Below are 20,048 nucleotides of genomic sequence, written 5' to 3' on the forward strand. Positions count from 1 at the left end.
TAATTATTACAACAAGTGCTAATACTTCGATAAAAACCTACCCTAGTTACCTGTTGTAGCGTCAGTGACGTCCCTAGATAAAATGCCGCCCCTAGGCAGTCCAAAATGCCGCCTTATTTTTTTATACATTATTTTTATCATCCTTTCATGAGTACAATATACAAGAAATGTGTTGTGTAGATACATTACTAACAAAATATCAGAATAATTATTCGCAAATCTGCACGTGTCATTTCTGGTTACCAAGGACGTCGAAGGGCAATGGAAGTAAACTACATATCGCGAATCCGACAAAAACAGTGAGCTGAATATTTTAATGGAAAGATAATATGTTCGTTATTACTATGTTAAAGTAGCTATTTCTATATATTCCAAATGATTTTCCTCAATTTGCCGCCCTTCGAATAACTGCCACCCCCAAGCGACGCTCAATCTGCCTACCCCTACGGGACGTCACTGTAGTGGCTACCGAAAGCAGCCTTGTGTATAGCTTAGAGGTGAGTTGGAAATACTGTCATCAGTTTGTATACTCAAGTTTCGGATGAAACTACCCATACTCAGTATGTGTGGCCCAATAAACTTATTCCAAAAAACTTTTGATGATGTTATCGCGAGTCGCTGTTCTGTGCACTCGCTAGTTGGTAGACTTTCAACACTATTGACATTAAATGCGCGCGAACGAGATAGCACCTGAATATAGGTATATTTTAATTTATTAGTCTATTGCGTTCGAATGTTTGAATAATAGGTCATAAATTTTGTGTCGCAGTACAGTGGTGAGATGACTTACAGGCTTAGTCTTGTTATACGACCGCTCAAAACATGTTTAAATTTAAAAAAAATCACTGTTAATCATTTTTGTTAAGAAGAATATTGTAACCTAACAGAAAAACAACTCATAAATTTAAAATGTGTTTAAAATTTTATAATAAATGGGACTTTTCGAAAGCGGAGCTCAGTGTATTTTTAGCGATTCTATTGAAGCCGATACACAGTCTGAGTTCCCTGAGCCGATACGTATTTCAAATACTAATATGGAGTTGGTTTTAGTTTCAGTTGAGTATGAAACTTTTGTCGCATACGCACGTCAAACGCTCTATATTTATAGTATTCCAAATACTAGTAAGTATTTTGGAACAAGTTTCTATACAAGTATTTTTTTATACTGGTAGTAAGTATACTTAGTCTTCAAAATCGACCAGTTTTCCCACCTCTAGATAGCTCGTATAATATACCTCCTGATATAATTCCAGAATTCGGCCCTGTTTTGTTATCATAATGAAGATCAATAGCATAGATATGTAGACTTTTAAAACTGAATTATATGTACGTACTTACACTCACATGATGTGTGCCAATGAATCACTTCGAAATATTTGTTTGAAGAGGATGCTTTACAATTTAAATCATTCGTAAAAGTTTACAAACTGTGTCAGTCGCCAAAGGATTTTTCTGCTCGTAAGTAAACACAGAAATAATTACTATACATACAATTAATATCATTAAAACATTCCAAAAAGGAACTAGATACATTATCTATTTGTATGATAAAAAATAAGATCTTGGTTTCTTTTTGTAGATATAATACGTTATATTATTAGTATTGATAACAACGGTAGGTATTAAGTAGATACGTACAAATATATTTCATTTTTAGTGATTAGATATGAAATTTTTAATCCAAATATAATGTCATATCAATCCACTGTTTTGGTTTGAAATTTGGGTCAAATAATACGATATTTTCAGGTGTGCATCTTGCATCTTGAATATTATTATTATTATTACCTACCTATAATATTTAGGTAGGTACCTATATGCACATCAGTGACGGAGGGTGGAGGTAGACTGGAGATTCGACAAAATAGTGAACACTACATTCTCTCAGTCATACCTGTCTTGTTTTCATTTTGCAATGGTTAGTTTTTATATTTCAATTAAACCCTGCCTAATCAAACCACAATTAATAGTTTAGGTGTGCTATGGGCGATCCGACAAAAATAGTGCACACTTTTTTAGTCATACTTATTTGTTTTCGTTGAATTATGAATACATAATATTATTACAGATGGTGTTGGTTAGTTTTCTAAGTCCTGCCTATATCAAACCATAATCGATAAAAAATATTCTTCTATCTACTTAAAATATCTAAAATTATGTATGGTGTAATGCATTTTTTAGATATTTTATAGATAAACGAATATTTTTTTTACTATTACTATTATTACTAACTAACCAACACCATCTCTAATAATATCTATTCTTAATTCAACGAAACAAATACCTAAGTGTAACTGAAAAAAGTGTAGGTACCAGGGAACTCAGAAATAATGGGAACTGAAATACACAACGGGTAAGGCGATAGCAGGTAACCGACTCGAGTAAGGAAGAATCCGGGTTAAACTTTCACACATGTTAAGAATACGTTTTACGTTGGATACTAAAAACTGCTTTCGGTTTATGCATTTACGCTCATTTAATGCTGGTGTATTACACACACTATTGCACGTGCATAATGCGTGCTTCATTTTCGTAGGACACTCACACATTCAAAAGCCTGCTTCACCATGCGGCGTATTGAATATTGCCTATCGGTATTCTATTTATTATCTGTTCTGTGGTAGGTACACTATTTTTGTCGGATCACCCATACTAACTTCACCATGTTCGATCTTGAGAGGATCATATGGGCCTCCACAGAGTGAAGGTCATGGGCCCCACATCCTGAAGCAGGCCCCCAGGCTAGTATCTTTTGCGCCCCCCTACCTATCGCTAAGGCTAAAGGCAAAGTGACGCTCTACAGTAGTGTTTTCCTAATGGTGTACACGGTAAAATTAATGTGTACCTATATTTATTTAGTGTTTTTTGTATATTTTATACTTACATCCATTTCAATTATGGAGTTGTCGAGCATCGATTTACAATTAAAATTGTATCGTACAACCAGATAATTTTAAATAATAACACTATCGAAGGAGAATTTATTTAATTATTAAAGCAAATTTGTGATGTGTGTTACTTATCTGGTCGACTGGCCACGCAGGGCCCTGTCAGCCCCCCTTTGTGGGGGCCATGGTGAATGTTGTACAGATTTTTTAACGAGAAATGGATGTTAGTCATTTGCTCAACATATTAGGTCCATATTCTGAGTCCAAACACAAATTGAAAAACATGATGTGTAAGTATTTGCCAGACCCAGGATTCGAACCTAAGACCCACGACACCTAGCATACCCAAACTATTGTGGCTTGGATTAGGCAGGGTTTAATTTAATTTAAAAAAAACTAGCAAACACTATCTACACACTGTACTTACCTAGTATTAATTCAATGAAAACAAATACGTATGACTGACAAAGTTTAGTATGCACTATTTTATGTCGGATCTTAGCAGTCTACCTTCACCCTTCGCCACTGCTAGGTACCTATAATATTTAGGTACATATATGCCAGTGGCGAAGGGTGACTTTTGGAAAGAGGTAGGCTGTGGAGATCTGATAAAAAGAGCACACTTGTCAGGTATACTTACGAGAATAGTACGATATTTACTACTAATAAATAGGTACACACTAGTAAATGACAACCACACACTAATTCAATGAAACTTCAAAAACTCATTGACGACATAAAAATGAGCGATATGCTTAAATTACGTATTTTTCAAAACATGTATACCCATCAAAAATCATTACATAAAATTTATTTTTATTTATAAAAACAATCTATAGTTACTCCATACGAAAAAAAATCAGAATTATTTCACATATAATCGGAGATTTATTTAAGTCGAGACGTCGCGGCGTTTATTATTTATTTACGGTGCGCTGTGGTATATTTTTTAATACCTTTGCAGTTGTTTTGTAAACTGTGTTATACTGTAATACATTCCTACATATACGACATCTCTCGTTGGCAAAATAAATTATTTTTATATAACATAAAAATATAATAAAGTGATTAAGTATATAAATATGTCAATATGCAATTAAAAAATATTTTTCTTAAGAAGGTAGGTAGTTTAAATAATCGCCCAGTATAAAGTCTTCGCCACTGCTATATGCACATGTTTATATTATTGTACAGATTATCAGCATATGTATGTAGTAGAACACAGAGACGGATTAGGGTTTGAAACGCCGGGATCCCGTTCGGTTTCACGCTATTAATATTCCCGGATATCGGGATTATATGATTGAATAAACATTGTATTCAACGAATACATTAGAAGAATTGACAACGTTAAGCCGGGTACTCATTAGAGAGTCGTAAATGTAACCGTTCCAGATACTCTAACCAACTCAAGATGCGAAATAATAATTTTGTTAGGTTTGCGAACTAATTATTACTTGGCGTCCATATTAGGTAGTTACTGTATCTGCAACGGCCACAGTTCCGGCTCGCTAATGAGTACCCGGCTTTACATTCTAAAGTAATGTTCGTTGAACAATAATAATACGTTTATTAAATTATTGGCAAGTGCGCGTACGTTACAACTAAAATTTGGAATGGTCCTGACGTTGGCTAGGATTCACGGCAAGTATATATCATTGGGACCTTGATTTAAACCACAAATGCCGATTGACAATATTAATGTAATTTGAGAAGCGCTTCAGTTGTATTACTACTGGTTAATTTCCTCTCATTTGTCTATGGACGATGATAAAAACCAGAATTGAGATCGCAAGGAGTACCTTTCTCAAAATGAGACGCCTCCTTAGCAATCGAGACCTTAACATACTAGGTCTGAGACTGCGTAAGGTACGTTGTTATGTTCTCTCAATTCTTTTCTATGGTATGGAAGTATGGACGCTAAACCAAGAGATGTCACGGAGACTTGAAGCTTTCGAGATGTGGCTGTATAGACGCATCATCAAATTTTCTTGGTCTGACCGGGTGACAAATGTTGAAGTTCTCAATCGATTGGGGAAGGACCGAGAAGTTCTACGTAGTATCAAAACCAGGAAACTACAGTATCTCGGCCACATTATGAGAGGACAAAATTACAGTATTCCCCAACTTGTCATTCAAGGAAAGATCAATGGCAAGCGTAGCAGAAGACGGCGCCGCATTTTGTGGCTTGAGAACCTCCGTGATTGGTACGAGTGCAGCTCCACTGAACTGTTCCGAGTAGCAGATGACAAATCGAAGATCGCCTTTATGGTGGCCGACCTCCGCTAAGGGATGGCACAATAAGAAGAAGATGTCGAAATGTGGTCGCCAAAGGCTACATCGATATAGGCGTGTAAATTGCTTCTGTCATGCTTTCTGATTTAGGGTTTGGCAAGAGTCCGGTTCCGAGGACTCTCCTTTTAGTATGTAGGTAATACATCTCATTTTTGCAACCGATGTTTGTAATGCAAGAGGCAGGATTAATAAAATCATCAACAATTCATAGCTTTTGAAATGTGTCGTTATCGACTGCTTCGATCATGGTTTTAGTTTTGGAATTGTTTACCTTAACACCCACGGTTTTTGTTATGATCAAGTCATAAGTACAACAATGTGTAGTGGTTAGCTTCGTGTGCCATAAGAGAATGGTGACAATACACTTTATTTAATTTACCATAGATAATAAAATAAATGTATGGCAGATGAGTGAATTAGCCGAAAAACTATGACATTGAAGGCTGTCATAGATCGTTTGATATATATATATGACAGTCTATGACATCGTATTTACACAGGACGCCAACATAAGAAACGGGTTTTTCAGCATATATATGCCCGATCGTCATTAAGTTTATTTTCACCATAAAGTGTGGCTAGGTATATTATATAATATTATCTCAACAGTTTTACTGTCCAATACTAGGTACGCGTTTTAGTACAGACATTTGTATATAGATAAATCCTCTCCAGTTTTCAATCATGAGATAAGGGATCGGAAATAATAACAATATGTATTATTATAAAACTTCGCTTAATCGAAATCAATCACCATGAGAATACTACTCATAAATTAATGTTACATTTTGCTTATCTTGTTAATTTAAATTCATATTATACTTGTTTTCGTCCATTCTCGGGATCCCGGGATTGAAAAAATACTAATTCCGCAATTCCCGGATTACAAACCCTAATTTTTAACCTATATTATCGACTGTAAGATTTGTTATTTTAATTAGTAATTTTATACATATCGCCGCAGGTGGGTGTTTGGTTTATAAATATTTTATAAGATAACCTACTTCTAATCATTTTATTGCATTTCCATTCTAGAATAATTTTCAATAACAAAGGAATATTATGTATATTGTATAAATCAAATGATTTAATTATTTATTCAATTGATTAATCACTAGGTAGGTATTTACTAAATGTAAACAAATTGATAAATTTATTATTAAACATGTTTCTTTAGTGTTTGATTATTCTTTAAATAATTTTATTGTATAAAATAAAAATTTACGAGTGTAATTTGTTCGTCTGATGGTTCCATAATGAGTGTTGAATTATCTATAGTAAGTAAATCGATTTAAACTAATTGGAAATTTATTATACACAGTGTGTTAAGTTCTATTATTAGTATGAAATGTAAAGTTATAGCGCCTGTACACGTGGATGGATTTTATTTGACCATGTCCGATCTAAGAAGATCATATTATGAACCTCCAAAGAGTGGGGGTTTGGATTAACAGATTTGTTTTTACGAGAAGTGGATGTTAGCCACTTGCCCAATCTATTAGGTCCATACTCTGACTCAAACACAATATGTGTATTTGCCAGACCCAGGATTCGAACCTGGGACCCACGACGTTATAGACCGACGCGTAAGCCGTGGGATTTACTGGCAGCAATAGTGTGTATTTTAAACTATCGTGACAATAACTGTTTACACGTAAAAGTGCTGACCGTCTTTCCAATCTCATTCTTCAAGGGTAAACGAGACGCGATGTTGTCATTGAATGGTACTATTTGACAGGTCGTAAAAATCGGTTAACCTTAAAATGAGTCTCTCCGCGGTGTAATTCGTATTTTGCCGGCAGGTTCGCCACTATCGTTCTACTGCGCAGGCGCAGATCGAAAAAATACCAACTGTCGCATGAAAATTCAGAAGTTTCCGAACTTTTTTGATTCATGGATGCAATCTTGCAACTTGCAAGATAATACGTGTTTACACGTGCATTTTCTTGTTATGGCCACGATAATACGTACTGTCAGCAGCATGGCCCCCACAAGGGGGGGCTAACAGGGCTCTAGCTTAGGGGCCCGGGCTCAGGGGGGCCCGGCATGACAGGTCAATCAGATATTTAAGATAAACACACATCACAAATTTGCTCTAATAGTAGGTAAAAAAAGTCGATTGCGGCACTATTTCACGAGAAAGAATTTTACATGTTTAAAAATGAGGTCGTAAGATGCATTTTGATTGTTTTGTGTTGATACTTGACAACTACATAATTCAAGTAGATGTATTAAAACTATAAAAATCCCTAAAAAATAAACCGAAGGCCCTTACTTTTACCTCTAACACAATTTTGAAAACGCTTCTGTTGTGCGTCACACATTCCACTAAACTTAGCGGTAGGTAGGGGGGGCGCCAAAGATCCTGGCCGGGGGGCCCGTTTTAGGATGTGGGGGCCATGGTCAGCAGTAAATCCATGCACGTGTAAACGGGGTAAAGTGATATTAATTCCAAATCTGGGAAACACCTTGGATCTAGGTCTTGTGATATAGATACTCCGATTCCTTTTCCCGTTATTAAGCACCCACGATGGCCGCGCGTCGGCCTATAGCGTCGTGGGTCCCAGGCTCGAATCCTGGGTCTGGCAAGTAGGTACATAATAATATATTGTTTTTCAATGTGTGTATGAGTCAGAGTATAGTCCTAATAGGTTAAGCAAGTGGCTGACATCCATTTCTCGCAAAAACAAAATCTGTTAATACAAACCTCCACTCTGTGGTGGCCCATGTGATCTTATTAGGATTAATGTCTTCTGATTCACCTACAGGTCCTACACATTGTGGAGCCAATATCTTGCGCAAATTCTGTTAACAATCTTATAGAGAAACATGATCATGTTAGATCAGGGGGGGGGCAAACTTTTTGGATGGAGGGCCAAATTCAAGAATTCAATATGAGCGGCGGGCCGCAAGTAAAATATAATTTTTAGATATACACTATCTATTATCACGAAAAGTAAACATTACAAAAAAATTAATGAGAAGAATGAAACTGTTGTACATTTTTTTAAATTTAGGTGATAATTTTGTAGTTGATATTCTCAAAACTGCTTGTAAATGGGCATCGGAGATATTTGATCGTAAAGAATTTTTATTGAGGTTCATGATCGAAAATGTTTGTTCACATAATATATAGGTTGATCCAAAAATAACGAACATTTTTCTTGCATACTCTTTAAGTTGGTCGAATTTGTCTGAATTAAGGGCATTGTAAAATTTGGAGATTTCTTCACGACCATGCAATTCTCTTAAATCAGTGTCACACTGCAGATCAATAATCTCAAGTTGTAGCTCTGTCGGCACACTATCAATATCTATTGAAATCGATGTTCAACGTAGAAAATAGTGGTTACATAGTGTGAGACGAGACGCAAGGAAGACGTACTGAGAAAATACATTTACGAAACAACAAATTCTTCAAATTTTGATCTATTGTCAATATTTTTTAAAAAATTATAAAAAAGTATTATTCGTAATCACAAGTACAATTAATGATGGCGGGCCGCAAAAAAATACACGGTGGGCCACATGCGGCCCGCGGGCCGCAGTTTGCCTTCCCCTGTGTTAGATTGTGAATGGTTTATCGTGTTGGTATCACATTGCAATGCTGGGAAAGTTTGCCAACGAAATTCTGTTTACACTCACTAATGATTCATTAATTATTAGGTATTATCGCTATTGCAAAAATGCAAATGGAAATAATTTAATTTTGTCGTAAGTACCTAATTAATAAAATTACCCACAATGGCCGAACGGGCATGTAGTGTGTACCGGGTTCGAATCCGGTGTGACAAAATTACCTACATGTTTTATAGACCCAGTAGGTTGAGCAAGTGGATACAATTCATTTCTCGTAAAAAAACTCTAAATAAAGGTTTATCAAATAAGAGATAGGTATATATTTTTAATTTAACTCTCAATAAGTTGATTGTGTCACGAGCTGTATGGCATGTTGCACCATCTTGTTGGAACCACATATCGTCCAGATCAAAATCATCTAATTCATGCCAGAAAAAATCAGTAATCATGTTTCTGTAGTAACTGTTTGACAGTAGCTGCATTGGCATTTTTCCTCCAGACCATAAGCCGCAACGGGTCTAGGACGATTTAGCGCCGGAACAACTGGACGCCACGCAATTCGAAATTAAATAGACGTTAGGTACTTATAGGTACTTTAAAAAAAATTTAATATTATTATGTATATTTAAATTATTATATTATGATTTAATAGTTGGTGAGAATTTAAATATGCACACGTAAGTAATGGTTTAATCGTGCATTCGTGCATATGTTTAAGTTCCAACGAAAAAAGAGTTTTTTATTTCATATAAAGCCTTAGGCATGGTAATTCTCAATCCGCAATAAAAAAAACATTACGTTAATAGTAAAATGAATTAAAACTACTAAGTAGTAGATACAAACTGACTACAATTCCTCGTCTACGTTCTGTATTTGTGTCTACGACAGTGCGGCGTCCAATTGTCCTGGCGTCCAGTTGTCCCATTCCCGCCGCAACAAACTGCTAATTTTTGTGGATGTCAAAGTGTTTCAGGAATAGCATATGGGTTTTAGTTACCTACACCAAATGTGACAAGTGTGCTTACAAAGCCATTCAACCAAAAATGAGTTGAAGCTAAAGATGTTTTTTCATGAAATAATGGGTTGTTTCAGGTTGCTCTAAAGCCCAATTAGCAAAATTTCAACGCACCAAATGGTCATTCGGTTTAAATTCTCGTGTTAACTGTATTTTATACGCTTTCAAATCCAAATCATTATGAAGAATATTCCATATAGTGCCATAAGGAAGTCCATGTTCTCGAGAACGATTGATTGTTCTGGATTTTCATCCACACTTTGATTCGCAACATATATATTTTCAGCAGTATGTTTACATTTTTGACAGGTTGGATTCTTAACATCACAAAAATTACCATTTGTCTGTAGAATGAAAAACTTTACGTTATAGTAATAAATGACTCTATAATTGGTAAATTCTTGTTACAGGTCAAAATGACGCCAGACGAAGCAAAGATACTGGGCATGGTGTCCCTGGGCGTCGGCAGTTTCATCGCTGGCATGCTGCCCGCCTGGTTCAGCCGGTTAGGCCGACAGCAGTGGCCCCTCTTTCTCTCTACACTCCTCTGTTTCGGCGGAGGAGTCCTGCTTGCCACTGCCTTCCTTCACATGCTGCCAGAAGCCAGAGAAACCCTTCCCGATTACGCAGAGCTCGCCCTATGCGGAGGGTTTTTCCTCGTTTACCTAACAGATGAACTGGTACACTCTTGTTACCCCGGTAACCACGAGAACAATACCCTGAACAGCACCAGTAGTTATAGTCAACAGGTGGCGCATAATCATAACCACAGTCATTCGTATGGCGCAATAGAATCGTCGGGTTTGTTGGATCCGATGAATGATCATGACCATCATCATGATGCGCGTGGTTCGGAAGAATGTCACGTGAACCATACGGAGCCATGTAATAGCAGTGCCGCAGGACGAGCTGGTTTACTTCTGGCGTTGTTGCTCCATTCTCTTCTTGAAGGACTCGCCATTGGGCTTCAGAATGTCACATCAAAGGTATGCGAATCGAATTAATGTTAATCTTGATGGAAAATGTTTGTAGAACAACCACATTTTAAAATCTGTATTTATTGATATTGTCAGTGACATCCCGTGGGGGTAGGCCAGTGGCGAAGTGTGGAGGTAGGCTGTTAAGATCCAACATAAATAGTGCACACTAACCTTTATCAGTCATACTTGTTTAGTTTTCATTGAATTAAGTATAGGTACAAATTGCAGGTGGTGCTGGTTAGTTTTTAAAAATCAATCAAACCCTGCCTAAACCAAAACATAATTGTTTAGGTATGCTATGAGCGATCGGACAAAAATAGTGCACACTTCTCAGTCATATTTATTTGTTTTCGTTGAATTAAGAATACAAAGAATAGTGTTGGGCCCTGCCTAAATCAAACCGTAGTACCTATATAAGGGTTTAATTGAATTTAATAAAACTAACTAATATTATCTGCAATTTGTAGTCATAGTTCAATGAAAATAAATACGTATGACCGACAAAGTTTAGTGTGCACTATTTATGTCAGATCTTAACAGCCTACCTCCACCTTTCGACACTGATATATCTCAAAAGTAACAATCATTTTTCATTCAATTAATTGGCTATGTGGATTAAATATCAGATTTAGTGTGATATTTTAATTATTATTAATAAATTCACCACGTTTAGTAGGTAATATGAATACGTGTATTAAATAAGGCTCTAAGTACCAAAAAGTAGTATTGCCTGTAGTTACAAAATACCGAGTCATTGCAGTAAAATTTCATGAAGCAGACCTTTTGAAAAATGTAGTTTTACAGTATGAAGCAATCACGGCAGCTTCTATAATTTTAGGTATTAAGAACTCGCATGTGTCAACACACCATCGTCAGCTATTTTATATTGAATGCCATTGACCACTGCAGTGCTACTTACACCATTATAAATAAAACACGCCAACGGACTTACAACATCGACAGGTTTAATTATTTTGCTGTATTTTTTTGGCTTGCTTGAGGCACTTAGACTATAGTTGAAGTTATTGGCGTTGGTATGTAGAACATTTTTTTATAGAAATGTCAGTTTTTATTTTTTTGGTACTTAGCGCCTTAATTAATACACGTATTCAATTATGTCTTGATTATTTTTGCAGGTCCTGTTATTGGTGGGAGCAGTTGCCTCACACAAGCTTGTGGTGGGCTTCTGCCTTGGAGTCGAAATAGCCGCCTCAAACAAAAGTAACATCTGCGCTCACATTCTCTACATCTTGATATTCAGTCTCGGTTCTGTATTTGGAATTGGGGCCGGAATGGGATTAGAAGTTTCCCACCAAATCTGGACCGAAACAACATTAGGAGTTTTACAGGTATGTGAAAGTCGGCTATAGTCAAATTTTTATAGCATGTCACGTGCTGAGACGAATGTTCTATCTCTTGTTCACAATGAGAGTATGTATAAATAATAAAATACTATATGTTATTTCAGATGACATATTATTATCCTATTTTTTACGTCCATGAAATATCGTCTCTGTTCTGGCAGAACACACTAACTGGAGAATACTAGTTTTGAGTAATTTGACTTTGAAATTGTTAAAATGTTTGAAATGGTCTATCATGTGAGTTTATTAAGTAATCGTAAAAAGGATGACTTTAAAATAAAGACTGTTTATTTATTAGGAAGGTTTCCAGACGGTAAAGTTTGAAATAAGGAACATTTTGGTATAACTAACTCAATATGTCATTTTTTCGAATTAGTGTCTTCTGCCAGAACAGTGACGATATATTGTTTACATAGTAAGGTTATGGCAACTGTCTATAGTCAAAAGACTTTTGTTTCTAGAGTAGTTCATGCCACAGACAACCTTAATAGGATAAAGTTATGTTCACAAAATGACAGTGTGATGCTTTAGGCGTGATGGTTCTTCCACATACCCTTCAAGCACTGTTTCACATAGTCTACGACGGTGTAAGCTGCATCCGAAGAAGTGGATTTTAGCAGCTAAATTACCCAAACTACAGTTTGGTATTAGCTCTCTCAGATTATTATGCATTCCAAGATTCTAAGAAAAATAAACTTTATTTTAGAAAAAAAACAAATACTTAAACCCTGACTAAAATTATTAAACATGGAACATGCTTTAGCGTGTTGGCTGCCGAATATCTGATTTTCTACCAACTGAATCTTTGAATGCTGGTTTTCCAAATTCGAAAGATAATTTATTTGTGAAATTAACCGAATCCAAAGGATTGAAACAATTTTACTTTTCTACAGACGAACATTATGTTGCACTCTAAGCGAACTAGTGAACAATAATAAAATATTAGGCTCCGTTGCCGGCATGAAAATAATATTAGTAATCAAAAAAATGTCTAATTCTCAATGGATAATTTTTGGTTTCAGTCCCTGGCAGCCGGCACCTTGGTGTACGTAGCGGTTAGTGAGGTGCTGCCGAGAGAAAGGGCAAAATGGCACCGGACGCCGGGGTTGGCAGGTCTCAAACAGTTCTTAGCCACCACAACTGGCTTCGTACTCATTTTCCTTGTCAATAAATACTTAGGTGAGTGATTAAGGTTAATAAAAAAAAAAGAGGATTATAAATTTTTCAATTATTAGGACGTATTCTTATTCGGAATTTCTTAACTCCGATAATACGGATAATGGAAGTTCTACTGTACCTATTTAGACTTTAGAGTAACAAATTTTACTGATATTCACAAAATACATGTAACCTAATGTACCTTTGCATATTGCTCGAATGCGACATTTTAGTTTGAACAAAAGCACCCAATTTTTTAACTGTGTTATTAGTTGAATATGAGAGTTATTGTTTGGATAAGTTTTTTTTAGTGTTACGATGAAAAGAGTGCCAAATACCAGTTTTAGTCCCACAAAGTTATCTGTAGAACGGACAAAAATGTACTACTATGACACCATATTGAATACGTCATTCCACTGTCAGATTCTGTCCAGTTTTGATTGGATAGTTTTCGACTGTGGTTCCCCCATCAATTCTTCAGATAAATTTGTGGCAAATCATTTCTCTAATGATTACAATATTTAAAATTATCATGTGATATTTTTACTCTTATAGATGCAGAGCATACTGGACCTGTTTAACTAAGAATTATTGATATTAGAAATATAATTAATATTTTATAAAATGTATCGAAAATCATATCAGCATTATTATAGAACTCATTCTACTTATAAGGTTATAATAATATAGACTAGATATGGCTATATCATTGTTTAATACCGTATCACATTGATTATAAGACATCCCTATTTTTAAACAGGTCAAAAAAACCTTATTATGAAGATAAAAGTCATACTATGACAATTTTCTTGATCGTTCCCTCATGACTGACATGTCATCTGCTTCTCTCAAGGCAGAGTGAAGGGTGCCCTCAATAAGCTCCTTCACTCGGTCGCTCCAGTATGCTAACGTTCTTCTTCTGCCTCGCCTTTTTTGGAAGCTACCCAAAATCACTTGTCTCTCCAGGTTATTGGTCCATGCCGAACAATATGTTAAAAAAATCGCAAAATGTATATTGTCGAGAGTCGTTCTTTTATCTGTAGTCTCTGGATGATTTGTTCTGTGCTCTTTCCGAGAAATACAAAGCATTCGGCACCAACACCACATCTCGAAGGCATCAATTGCCTTCCGATACCGTACACAAATATGTAGAATAGTAATGTGACAATAAGAAGTAGTATAGTATATTATCCAGTGGTAGCCAAGAGGTACAAAACGTCCGCAAGGTAGACCTAGAGGCCGCTGGATCAATGAAATGATAAAGTTCTGCGGAAGTACGTGGCAACGCAACGCACAGGACCGAGAGAAGTGGACTCAGCTTGGAGAGGCCTTCATCCAGCAGTGGATAGATTCAGGCTGATGATGATGATGTTATTATTTATGTAATTTCGTCTGTAATCGTACTATCAGAGTCTGAAACTTCGTCAGATTCAGTTTCCAATTTTTATGTATCACATTTCGACTCAAAGTTGTACATCTCTGTGTGTTTCCATAAAATATTTTTGTTGACAGTATTTATAAGACGTACCCAAAACTCAGAGACACCAAAATAACTAAAAATATGTCTTATAATCAATATAATACGATATAATAATTATTATATTAAAATATTAAATTTATATAATATTTAAGTAGGTACCTATTTGCTTAGAAGTTGTAAATAATTGTTTTTTTTTTTTTTTAAATACTATTTACATTTTTGCCAGTTGACAACATTAATGTAATACATTTTAGAACTAAGATAGGACTAAAGTATATTCGTCGTTGAAACTAGAAAATTGTGTAACTCCGTTTTAATCGAAAATTGACTTTGAATGCCATCTAGTGGCCGTTGATAATATCTATCCGTCTTGCAAATTTTGTAATTCCAGAAAAATTGTATCATTGTTAAATCATGGATGATTTCACTCCAAAACCATACATTTGTATAGGAAACCATAATGTTTTTTGTCTCTCCTGTAAAGTAGTGTTTTTGGAGTTACACAATTTTCTAGTTTCAACGACGATATGTCTATATTCTAACCAGAGCTGGAAATGGAACCAGACCCGGACACATACTTTCGAAATGTACTCTTAAATTGTATTTCACTGCTACATATTGGAGGTTTAGGATCACATGGGCCTATCTACAAGTTTTGAGAAAAACGCAAATAAAGATTTTCATAGAATTTCATTAAATAAACCACGCTTTACTCAACTAAACAGATATATGTACGACATAGAGTTTTGTGTCACCAATAAATATAATTACGGCATTCAAAACATGCATTTTTGTAGTTATGTGATCCTAAAACCCGAATATTTCACGCCTTAATAGCATGTTAATGGGTTCAAAACGTTTGGCTTCCATTGATTTTTTATGTTTTAATATTGTAATTTATTTATTCTATTACTTATAGCGGAGATAGTTATTCCAAAATAATATTAATGAATATATTATATTACCTACATAATGTTTTCTTTTTATGATTTTACCGAGGCTTTGACTGTGACTCGCTGTCATATCGCCTCACTTCAATTCTGTTAAAGAACTTTACAATTTTGCCAAGTTCTTCCGTCTTACCCACCGCCAGGGCACGTTTCAATTCGTCGACATTCTCAAAGATATCCGCAATTCGCAGCTGTACTCTGTGTCGTTCATATTTAGGGCATTGTACTGCTATATGTACATTGTCCTCCAAAATAGCACATTCATCGCAGAGTTGCGAATCGCTTCTTCCCGTGAGGACATCAAATCTTTTACCCATTGTGTGTCCTGTTCTTAGCCTCAGTATCAGCGCTCATTTCTCTTCAAAGGAGACTACAAACCAGTTGTTTTTACTAATGTAGTTTGAATTCTCACAAATTGTGGTGTCTAAGTGGTCCATCTAGTGATATCTTGAAAAATTAGTGTTGACACCTACCTACTATTTAGTTTTTGATATTAATTAAATGTATGTAAAATAAAATGACATTGATACTTGAACTTCATTGACATACCAAAGAATACTTTTTGTAAAAAAAAAACCAAAACAGTGTAAGCAATGACAAATCATTTATTATTATAGTTAATGGTGAACAAGACGATGGTGTTGTAGCGGCAGACCACTCGTTTTTGAAGCCGCAGATGCAGGTTCGAATACCGCATCTGGCAAAAATATTATACTGATTTTTCAATGTGTGATTGATTTAGCTAGACCGAAGAACCATTGGGTTGCAAAAATGTTTTATTAATTAAATTGTGCATATTGTTCTAATTTAAAAATGTAATACCTACAATGGAAGAAAGAAAGTAATGTTGAAAGGTGGAGGTAGGCTTTGGAGATCTGACATAAATAGTGCATACTAAACTTTGTCAGTCATACTTATTTGTTTTCATTGAACTGAATACAAATTGCAGATGGTGTTGGTTAGTTTTTAAAATTCAATTAAACCCTGCCTAACCTAAACCATGATGGATAAAAAAATATTTTATAGATAGAAGGATATTTTCTATCTTTTATCTATTATGGTTTAGTTTTTTTTTTTTTTTTTTTCCGACCATGTCCGATCCTAATAGGATCATATGGGCCTCCACAGAGTAGAGGTTTGTATTAACAGATTTTGTTTTTTACGAGAAATGGATGTCAGCCACTTGCTCAACCTATTAGGTCCATACCCTGACTCACACACAAATTGAAAAACAATATGTGTACTTGCCAGACCCAGGATTCGAACCTGAGACCCACGGCGTGATAGTCCAACGCTCAAGCCGCGCGACCACCGTGGGTGTCAAAAGGCAGGGTTTAATTAATTTTTGGAAAGTTTGGTTTTTCTATTACTTATACCCCGTTTACACGTGCATGGATTTACAGCTGACAGTACGTATTATCGCGGCCATAACAAGAAATTGCATGTGTAAACACGTATTATCGCGCATGCATGGATCAAAAAAGTTCAGAAACTTCTGAATTTTAACACAATAATTAGTACTTGCATGGCGGATACGCATGCGCAGTAGAACGATAGTGGCGAACCTGCCGGAAGAAATATGGACTACACTGCGTAGAACATTTCGACGTTTATCAATTATCTACGAACCTGTCAAATAGCATCATATAATGAGAACATCGCGTTTCGCTTACGCTTGAAAAATTAGTCAGCACTTTTACGTGTAAACAGTTATTATCGCGATAGGTTAAAATGCACATTATTGGTGCCAGTAAATCTATGTACAGGCGCTATTACTTATCATTACATGACCCATTGTCATCCTCAATTGGTCCAGATAATTGAGGTTTCACTTAATTGTTTTAAATGACCTAAATGATGTAATTAATATTTATACCACAGCTGTCTTATCTCATAAAAATAAAATATTTAATTAAGACCTATATTATGTATTTTTTATTCTTATAATATTCCATTTCGCTGTCTCATTTTTTTTTATCTCAAGAGTACACTCATAGCAGGAAAATTATGCCACAAATTCAATTGTTAAAAGTACAAAATGATGAAACAATAACTGTTTATCTTAAAATATTTATTTCTATGAATTTTATGTAAGTAATAACAAAAAATATGAGTATTCATTGAAGAAAAAGATTATTATAATAATAATAATAATATTAAATAATTAGTAAACTAATAATAGGACTATGGTTGGGCCATTTATATTCCCATTCCACTCTTTATCTCCTCACCCACCTCCTAATCCCCAGTGTTATTGTCACCAGACAATCAATAAGCAATTACGGGTGATGAGAGACGGTGTTACAAAGAACATTCAGTTGCATCTCGATAGCGGGCGTGAGTGAGCTTCTAATAGCTTTCCGTCGCTTAAGTAATTGACTCAATAGATACAGACTCATTCAGAATCTATCATCATCATTCATACACCCTCACATTTATAATCCATAAAACTATGTCACAAAGTGCGTGAGTGTACGAACCGGGTGACCCAAAACAACAACACCGCGCGAGCGAAAGTTGAAACCAGACCACACCATCATACATCATCACAAAGGTCAGTGTCTGGCATTCTGTTCCATCGCCCCCACCCCTATATCCGACCTCCTCATCTTCCCACAAAATAATTACAGTCCACTTAAAAAACTCAACCAGATTCTTTGAATAATGTTTTGCAGTGTTAAAATAAACAATCTACCACATTTAATCAATTGTAAAACAAATATTGTTTTCATATTTTGACTGACATTATGGTCATCATTGTTTCACACTCATTATTTATTCTTTTCTATGGCAGAAGGCTGAATATGACAACATACAAATTGTAGGGAAAACAAAACCACTATGTACTCTCAAAATCCCCATGTCAGAAATTATTCTAGCTAGAGGCATCGGTACAGTCTCAATCTGTGCCAGCGATTTTCTGTGGATCAGACAGGGTCTCATGGACGGCATATATGATGCACTTTCATTGACATCCTCGGTTTGCACACGCACATAAAGGAGATATATTTAATCCTCACTTATGTATGCTATCAGTTAATCGATGGACTGAGGGAAACGGTGAGACCTTGTTCTTGTCCTATGCTCCATTGCTGGAAAGTGATATGTGATATGGTGAAATAATAGCCCTTAGATTTACTGCAGGCAGTAACGTATTGTCGCGACCGTAACAATAAAATGCAAATGTAAACACTTATTGTCGTGCAAGTTACAACACTGCATGCATGGGTCAAAAAAGTTTAGCGGCTTTTGAATTTTCATGCGCAAGTATAGCGATAGTGGCGAACCTGCCGGAAACAATAAGAAATACACAGCACAGAGCATTTTGATGTTTACCGATTTTCACAACCTTTCAAATAGCATGGCACAATGACAACAAACGTGTTTCGCTTACGGTTGAAGAATGAGATTGTGCAAGACAGTCAGCACTTTTGTGTGTAAGCTTACTGTTGTTATAGTTTAATTTACACGCTGGCAGTAAATCCATGCACGTGTACAGGCGCTGTATGTATGCAAATAACCATGCATGTTATATGTGTATCAGGTGTGTCCACATATGGTGTTGAAGCTTACTATGGAGTTCCAAGCACATCAGTCCTTCGAACCCATTAAAACCTTCCATCCAAAAAGATTTTCTTAAAATATATTATACAGTTTTAATTTGACAAAACATGATTTTTTTATTCATATCTCTTTTGATTTTGTATTAGAAAAAATGTAGTAAAACCTTAAAAAGAATCAGAGACTCCGTACATAGTCGGAAAAGTAAAATGAGTCTTGAAACATAAAAAAATGATCACCATCCCTTTCTTTCGACATCTACATACCCTGAGTATTATATCATTTGTATTAGAAATATTTTTGACACGTGAAATCATCCCACCATTGTTTTTGGTGATGAGATGAAACAGGCGTTAGCCTCAGTCAGTCACCTCCCTAGACAAAATGCCGCCCCTAGGCAGCGCCAAAATGCCATTCTATTTTTCATACAAATTTTATCATCTTTCCATGACATATATACTACTAAATCTAAATTAAATACCATCTCTACTTCAATAAACAATATTGCGGGTCCACGGTTTTCAGATACATTTACACATGACAACTTTCAAAACTCGCGAGTGACTGGCAAAAATATTTGGATAAATTAATTAGCTAACTATGTACCTACCTATAATTCAAATATGATTCTCAAATCTGCACGTCAAGGATGTAACGTCCAAGGACAATGGAAATAAACAATAAACAAACCCGACAAAAAAAATACAATCCTGTTAAGCATTCTATGTTAATTAATAGGTACATTTTGTTTCCAACCAGTGAGCTGAATTTTTTAATG

General features: G+C 35.5%; 1 protein-coding gene across 2 annotated transcripts; it reads left to right on the plus strand.

Annotated features, from left to right (window-relative positions):
- Window positions 1-1,371: 1,371 nt before the first annotated feature.
- Window positions 1,372-14,920, plus strand: Zip88E (Zinc/iron regulated transporter-related protein 88E). 2 transcript variants are annotated; one of them, XM_085945966.1, is made up of 5 exons: window positions 1,372-1,458; window positions 10,188-10,763; window positions 11,894-12,106; window positions 13,144-13,300; window positions 13,835-14,920. In XM_085945966.1, exons 2-5 carry the CDS (start codon window positions 10,194-10,196, stop codon window positions 13,858-13,860), a joined length of 966 nt encoding a protein of 321 aa, XP_085802092.1. In that variant the 5' UTR covers window positions 1,372-1,458; window positions 10,188-10,193; the 3' UTR covers window positions 13,861-14,920. The 2 variants fall into 2 exon arrangements, with proteins under 2 accessions (XP_085802092.1, XP_085802090.1); XM_085945964.1 differs by lacking the exon at window positions 1,372-1,458 and adding an exon at window positions 6,417-6,460.
- Window positions 14,921-20,048: the final 5,128 nt, after the last annotated feature.

Source organism: Rhyacophila brunnea, unplaced genomic scaffold, assembly GCF_057557595.1.
Source record: "Rhyacophila brunnea isolate RB1 unplaced genomic scaffold, BYU_Rbru_1.0 scaffold_19, whole genome shotgun sequence".
NCBI lineage: Eukaryota > Metazoa > Arthropoda > Insecta > Trichoptera > Rhyacophilidae > Rhyacophila > Rhyacophila brunnea.

Bases quoted from the DNA above. Each gene is read 5' to 3' on its own strand.
- Zip88E (XM_085945964.1), top strand. From the start codon at position 6,440: ATGAGTGTTGAATTATCTATA. The intron at 6,461-10,187 runs GTAAGTAAATCG...TTCTTGTTACAG, and splicing joins TGAGTGTTGAATTATCTATA to GTCAAAATGACGCCAGACGA. The intron at 12,107-13,143 runs GTATGTGAAAGT...TTTTGGTTTCAG, and splicing joins CAACATTAGGAGTTTTACAG to TCCCTGGCAGCCGGCACCTT.